General features: G+C 45.6%; 1 protein-coding gene across 2 annotated transcripts in view; it reads right to left on the bottom strand.

Moving 5' to 3' along the window:
- Window positions 1-378, bottom strand: part of Tdrd3 (tudor domain containing 3) — a 145,597-nt gene extending 145,219 nt beyond the window's left edge. For both annotated transcript variants that reach the window (XM_005366058.3, XM_026788750.1), the window contains exon 1: window positions 220-378. In XM_005366058.3, coding sequence (XP_005366115.1) covers window positions 220-260 — 41 coding nt within the window. In that variant the 5' untranslated portion in view covers window positions 261-378. The remainder of the gene's footprint in view (window positions 1-219) is intronic.
- Between the last annotated feature and the right edge of the window lie 7,216 nt (window positions 379-7,594).

Below are 7,594 nucleotides of genomic sequence, written 5' to 3'. Positions count from 1 at the left end.
CCGCCGCTCCGCTCCCGGTCGCAGGCCGCCGCCCCAGAGGGGAGCTGAGGGGGGACTCGCCGAGCTCCGCGTGGCGCCGGGGGCGGAGCCGGCCTCCGAGGGCTCCCGAGAGGACGGGGGCGGGTGGCGGTGTCCGCCTTCCCCGCCGCGCCCCCCGGCGTCCCCCCTCTCCCGGACCCGAGCCCACGGGCCGAGCGGCCGGCGCGACTCGGTACTTACCAACCCGCCTGGGACAACGCGGCGCCGGGCACCTCGGCCATGGTTAGCTGCTCAGGTCCGGGGATGACGGGGGTCTGAGCTGAGGGTGGGGGACAGGCCTCCTAGTGGAGAGCCAGAAAAAGAAAAAGAAGAAGAAAGAGAGGAAAAAAGAAGAAAGAAAAGAAAAAAAGAAAAAAAAAACTCCTCCGGTCGACTGTGCTACTGGGCATGCTCAGTGCGACGGGCGCTTCCGCGTGCGGGTTCCGCTCGCCGCGTTTTGCGAGCGGCCGCAGGGGCCGGCCCGGGTGGCGAGCGGCGAGCGGCCAAACGCGGCCTGGGCCCGGTCGGGGGGGGAGGACGGGGATGGGGGATCGGACGCGGGGCCGCGGGGGACAGCGCTCGGCTGCCTGCCCCTCCGGTCGCGCTTGTCGTGCTGCTGGGTTCACTTTGTGAGTTGCACGCTTGGGAAGCGGCGCTTCACAGGGGCGGGACGCGGACCCCCGAGGCCCGGGCGGCGCCTCGAGGGGGTGATGCTAACGCGGCCACGTTTGGGGCGGTGCAGCCCAGCCCATTCTGCACCAGAGCTGATGGTTCTGGTCGGGGCCGGCGCTTATGCACTTTGGCCGGGCGGTCCGGCCGAGACTCAGGGCTGCAGCTCGCACCTCTTCTGAGTCCCGGCAGGAGAATGGGTGAGCGGGGCACCCTGATCGCTGCACTTGGGGGGGGGGGTAGCTTTGAAGCCAGGCAGTAGTGACGAGACTGCTTTTTCTTGTCACCCTCCTGCTGGGCGTGGCCCTGCCCCAAGCGGCCCGGCGACCTTGGCATCAGCACCTAGCCGGGTTAGTACCGCCCTACCCCGTGCCCTTTACGGCACTCGGGAAGACCGGGGAGCACAGCGGGTCCCGGAGTGGGCATGCGCGGTGACGCTGCCAAGCTGCGCCGAGAGGCTCCAAACCTGATTGGGCAGGCGGTGGTCACGCAGGCCAATCAGAGACGAGGAGCCGGAATGATGCGCGGGCCTGCGAAAGCTTCCGAAAAGTTTGCTCCACTTAAGGGTCCTTTGCCTCCGCAGCCATGGCTGAGAAAAACGAGAAAAATTTTAAAGTTGCTTCCCAATGGTTCTGGGAGGTTAAGGACTGTTTCAGAACTCAAACTCGGTCTGCCGTCCGACGCGGTGGTCACTAAAACTGCGGTCACCAAGGAGCCAGACTTGGGACAAAGACTGCAAAATTGGCAGCTGCTCTTAGGGCTTGATAGTTACAGAAAGAAGGGTGATAAGTACCCTTTGGATAGCTAAAATCTCCCCAAACCACTTTGTCTCAATTTAGCTGTCTTCCCTGGACCTACAATCCTAAAGTCACCATGCCTTCTTTAGAAAAGGGGCTCTGATGTTTGTTTCCAAATACTCTTTGCTCTTAAATAAGTTTTAAGATGTGTACAAGCATGTTCAGAATCAGGAATAACTTTACCTTATTCCCCAGTACTTGTAGTGGAATAAAATGTTTTATATTATGCATGAGTAATAAGTGTGTTGCCAAACTGCATAGACAGGAAAAAAAAACATTTTAAAGATAAATGAATGGCTCAAATTGTCAATTGTATTGGTTTTTAAATAAAGTACACTCTTACCAAACATCTCTTTTATTAGTGTAAATTGTTAACTGTGGAATTATGTCCCAAACACCAGACTCATTGAATAAAGTCTTTACACTTGTTCTCATGTCCACTGTAATGCAGTACAAAATCACCATTGCAGGTGCTTATGAATTAAGTTAAATGTTCAACAAAATAATAAATTCCCTTCAAGAATGTGATTCCTACTGGAGAAACGTGTTACAATGAAAGCATCAAAAAATAAAATGATGACATTAGCTTAATTAATTAGTTATTTTGATCTCTCAGGCTGCATCTTGGTGAGAATTCTGTTACCGCAGGCAGTCTGTTAGGATCTGCTGATCTTATTTGTCACCTGGGTATCCTGTCCCTTTAAGAGACTAGCCCCGCCCACCCCCAACCTCCCTCTTCCTTTGGCCAGGGCAAGTGGATCTCCCGTCTCCTCCAACCTGTTCTCTCTCTCCCCCCCCCCTTCTCTCTCCTCTTCCACCTTTCCTTTTCCCTTCCTTAACCCACTAAATAAAATCTATACCCAAACTTTTTTTTTTTTTTTGGTTTTTCGAGACACTGTTTCTCTAGTTTTGGATCCAAACTCTCACTTTGCACGGTGTATCCGTCTGCCTCTCACCCTCCACAGTCTCCCACTCCCCAAGGTGACCCACCAGGGCCTCAGGGGATTCAAGGCCTAGGGGACCTGCGGAGGCCTTGGATCATCCACCACCTCATTGGACTGCTGCCCCTCATGGGATCATTCTTCCCCAACACACACACCCTTATATCTTTAAAAAAAGAATAACATGGGCCCTGTCACTGCTGCTAAAGATAGCTTTAACTAAATCTCTGCTGTCCTATTTATAAATAAGACTCAAGATTCAAAGGCGTGGGTGAAACCCAGTAAGCTCAGAGAGGTGGAGTAGCAACTAGCTAACCCTCTTTGCTGGCATCCACAGAGGACCTCATGCTTCCCTTTGCCAAATCACAAAAAGGGGTGCCTCTACAAAACCTACCCTACTTCCTGTGTATGTGTCTCTCTCTCCCAGATGCCCTCTATGGCCCTGATGACTTTCTGTCAACTAGTTGCAGATGCAGCCTCCTGACCCAAGGTTAATTGTATTAAATTAATGCAAATGGAAACTAAGTGTTCACAAAGTGGTAAAATATCCCCAACAGCCCAACGTTCTGGAGGTGGAGGCAAGAGAAAGATGATGGTTCAAGAAAGGTCTTTCTTGACTACATACTGAGTTTGAGGCAACCTGGGCTACAAGAAACCCTGTCTCAAAAGCATGAAACAGGGTGAAGTGTTCTTAAAGAAGCAGGCCAGATTATAAATACAAAACAGAGAATAGAAAAATCAGTTTTCCTGGCCAGGCAGTGGTGGCCCATTCCTTTATCCCAGCACTAAGGAGGCAGAGGCAGGTGGATCTCTGATTTTCGAGGCTTTTCTGATATGAAAAGCCACTGTATAAAAGTTCTATTGAAATAAATGGGAAAGGGTTAGAAGAGAAAAAGAGACAGAGACCTGCTTGCCTCTTCAGAAGAACGGGGGATGGGCCGAGCTTGTCTCTTAAAGAGACCTTTTACACCTGCATACAGGCTGCATAATGACAAAGCAGCTGTAAGACCCTGGGCTGGCCAGAGTTCTGCCTGAGTGCATCCCGCCAGGTGACAGGCTAGCATAATTCCTGAATCCTAACAACAAAATCTTCACATGTTCTCACATCACGATACATAGCAGAAGAGGAAATGTGTGCCTTTATCCTTACCAAAAAAAAAAAAAATAGGAGTTAATGAGTTCCTTGACGAAGTACTGAGCTGAAATCAGAGTAGCTCAGTCTGATGTGTGATCATTTGAATTAGACAAACATATCATTTAGGAAATATCTTGCCAACATTCTTTCAATTTTGACTTAATCAAGCTTTCTAGGCCATGGCTCTCAGTTGGGTGCTGGGTCAGCAGCTTGTGAACATATTTAGTAATGTCTAGTGGATGCACTGGGATGCTATAGCCTGCAAGGGTATGCATGAAGTCAACTGGACCTGATGGGTGTGGGAGTCAGGGCAACCTGGCTACACATGGGGCCCAGGCAGCAGAGGGTTCCAGGAAAAGTTGTAAACTGACTCCAGCCAGGGAAGGCCAACATCTAAGGGGAAGTACCTGACATTCCAATCGTTAGATAAGACTACTAGATGTCCCTGAGCCCAGATAAAAGCCAATAAGGGTCCTGGACCCTAGAAATTGCCTCACCCCAACCTCTACTATGTTAAAAACCCTACCCCAACTGGGCTTGTTTCTTAGAACTTTCCCCTAGATTTTAAATATTTCCAAATTTAAAAAGGCCAAAGTGTATTATACTAACATCAAAACATTTTCATTGAAATGTTGTTCTCCAAATATAATTTAATGTCCTGAAAAATTGTAACAGCTGACTTGATAAATTTTATCTTAAATTAGACAAATTATTAGTTCACAGCAAATTCAGTTTTAAATTCAATGAGCTGAATTTTAAAAATCCTAAGAATAGCAAAAAAAAATTTGGTAGATTAAAAAGAAGAAATTAAAAAACAAAAAAAGAAATAAATCTATTTGGAATCAAAAACATAAATTAATGCCCCCCAAAAGAAATGGACTGAATCACTTGGATTCCCCTATCATTTCAGTGAAGGAAAAGGTTCTCAGACTGAAAAGGATAGAAGGATATAGCTGAGCAGGAACAGAAGCAATGGTTTAAACATGAAATTATTAGAGAACAGAGCCACCTAAGGAAAAATCACTCTTCCCAGAGGAGAGATGGCAGGCTCTCTGTTACAGTTTGAATCTGAATCTCCTGCATGTTCCTATTTTGAATACTTAGTTGGAGTCCCACGCCACTGGTACAATTTGGGGAGGTTCTGGAAATTTTGGTGGCCATGACCTAGGTAATATAGGTCCCTGGAAGCATGTCCTTGGGGATTATGTTATTCTGTTGGACCCTAGAGTCCAATCGCCGAGGAGGAGTCGCCCCAAGAGACCATGTCTCACACCATAGCTGGTGTAAAAGCATGAGGATTTTTATTAACTCTATCATGAGTGGGTCTTTCAGCATTAGAGAGCACAAGAAAGACCCCAAAGAGCTGGTACGGGCTACTTTTAAAGGAAAAAGCCACATAAGCAAAGGGGTGGTGCAGAATCAAAAAGGAGAGTCCAGAAATCATTTGCCAACTATTGTGACTAGTTCATTCAATGGTCAGCTAACTCTAATTGATCAATGCTATGGCAGTTGCTGGGTTGGTTGAGCAAGGAGAAACACCTGCAGGTCATCTGCAGGTTGTCTCACCCCAGTTCCAGGGTCTGGGTCTATTGAAGAAAAACCACGAAGGGGATGGAAAGTACTCAAAGCTCCAGTGCACACGTGGTTTGTTACCAGGATCCTGGTTCCCAGGAAAGGGGCTGCAGTAATGCTGAGGTGCCCCAATTTCTGGAGAACATTCACAAAGACTCAGGGAAATAAAAAGTTCCCAATATTTCAGTACGTGTGTGGGTAATTGTTAGATTCCTGGTTCCCGGGGGAGGGAGGCACTATTGCTGAGAGGCCTCAGAGTTGTCAGAAATGGCTTTAGAGTTATTTTGGAGTTCTACAATTCCTGATCTGTCCTGCTGTGAGTAGTATCCACGCTCCATGGTCTCAGCTGCTTCACTGTACCTTCCCAGTTATGATAAACTGAAACCCTCTGAAACTGTGATCCAGAACAACTCTAACACTTCCCTCCCTTACGTTGTTTCCGTCAAGCGTCATGATCACAGGGATGGAGAAGTAGCTTGTCAGAGTCTCTCTCTGAAACCCAACTTGGTGTTCCATGAACTCAGGTGCCTTTTGCCTTAGCCTCCTGAACTAGAGCATTTGCCTCCACATCCAGCTAAATTAGATCACTTTACCTTAAGCAGTTTGTATCTGTGAATGTGACGATAACCCATGAATAGTATAAATATACATATTCCAGCAGAACTCTCTATGATGAAGGAAATGTTCTATGTCTGCACTAATAGAGTCACTAGCCATAATGTATTGGTCCCTACATACTAGACACAAAGCATGAATGTGGCTGGGGCATAAATGCATATTTATGTGTTTAGATGTATAAATACATATAGGGAGGAATGCATAGCACAGAACACTGGCTGATTCTGTAAGAGCAGGAACTAAAAGACATCTGAGAGAATTTTTTAAAAATAATTTGGGCTTTGTCCTTGAATTTTCTTAGCTGGGTAGTGGTGGCACATGCCTTTAATCCCAGTACTTGGAAGGCAGAGGCAGGCAGATCTCTGGGTTCAAGGAGAGCCTGGTCTACAGAGTGAATTCCAGGACAGGCTCTAAAGCTGAAGAAGAAACACCGTCTCAAAAAAAAATATTTCTTTAGCAAAAAGACTGAACTATTATGACAATACATTGAGTTACTATCACTTGAATAGTACAAATTTAGAAGTTTTATGTTGTTATTTTTCTATTGTATTTTATATACCTCAAAAAATGTCTGACAGAGTTGTGCATTTTATGTTTCTCAAAAAATGTCCAACAGTGTTATATTTCACGATGTTTTGTAATGCTGTGCTTTTTATTTTCCATAGCATACTCTTGTGTTGATAACATAATCAAGATAGAAACAAGGAGGTAAAGAAGCTTCGGGAGAAGAGAATGAGAGAGTTATATAATAGTGGCCTTCAGAAACGTGAGACCCCAGAACAAGGTTCATCGATCCCAGAGTGTGGTAATGGGAATAAAAAATGAAGATGATTTCAGTTTAACATAAGAATGGCATACCAAGTTAAAAACAATAAAGTGAAAATTTCTAGATTCTTTTGTTTCTCATAATGCCCAACTTAATAAAAATTTGTAAGAAAAGAGGTAGTTCCATAAAACCTCAAAGCAGAAAAGCAGTTGACATTTAAGAAGGACTGGAACTGGCCCAGTGAGGTGGTACACACCTGTACTATCAACACTCAGGAGGCTGGGTAAGAGGATTGTACGTTTGAGACCAGATTCAGCTATGTAATGAGACCAAGTTTAAAAAGAACTAATAAAGATTGTATTTTAAAAGGTACACAGGAGGATTAGAATGAATAGATCAAAGTCATCACACAAATATCAAGGCAAAAAGTGGAGAAGTCTATATATCTCTATTGTTCCCTCCGATATCATTTCTTCTTTATGGTTCTTATTGGCAGAGAAATAAACATCTTTGGTTCCTAGGTTTATGTGTTATACATCTGACTCCCAGTGTGACTAATGCTTGATTCCAAACAGGAATCTCAGAGCAGGAATTCTGTGATGTGCATGTTGTGATGTAGATAAGGAGCCCGCTGTATGTTCAATCAACATGCCAAGTGTCCACCTGGTAAGATAAAGAGACAAGAAAGAAAGTCATTTACCTAAGCGGAGATTCTAAAAGATATGTACAATAGATGCACTCCTTATAAAAGTATGTATATCAAGACGTTTTCTATTTTAGATCATAGAATCTAGTGGTACTCCCCTATAAAGTGAATCATCTCAATTTAATGTATCTTTTGGATGCATTTCAATTTCTCCATAGTCACTTTTCCTTAAATACAAAGAGCCGCTCCTCACCAACATGACAACATACAGTTTCAAAACGTGTAAAAGCACCCCAGTCAGGGCACCAGGGGGACTAACTGCAGATCTTCATCTCTCCCTCAGCTTCTCCAAAACCAGTCTCCAAGTCTCTACCCTTGCTCTGCAGAAGACCAGGAGCTGAGGCCTCCCTCAGTACCCCTTGTCCCCATCTC

Source organism: Microtus ochrogaster, unplaced genomic scaffold (assembly GCF_000317375.1).
Source record: "Microtus ochrogaster isolate Prairie Vole_2 unplaced genomic scaffold, MicOch1.0 UNK6, whole genome shotgun sequence".
Classification (NCBI taxonomy): Eukaryota; Metazoa; Chordata; class Mammalia; order Rodentia; family Cricetidae; genus Microtus; species Microtus ochrogaster.
Note: the sequence above shows the minus strand (reverse complement) of the source record. Positions and strands in the feature narration are given on the sequence as shown.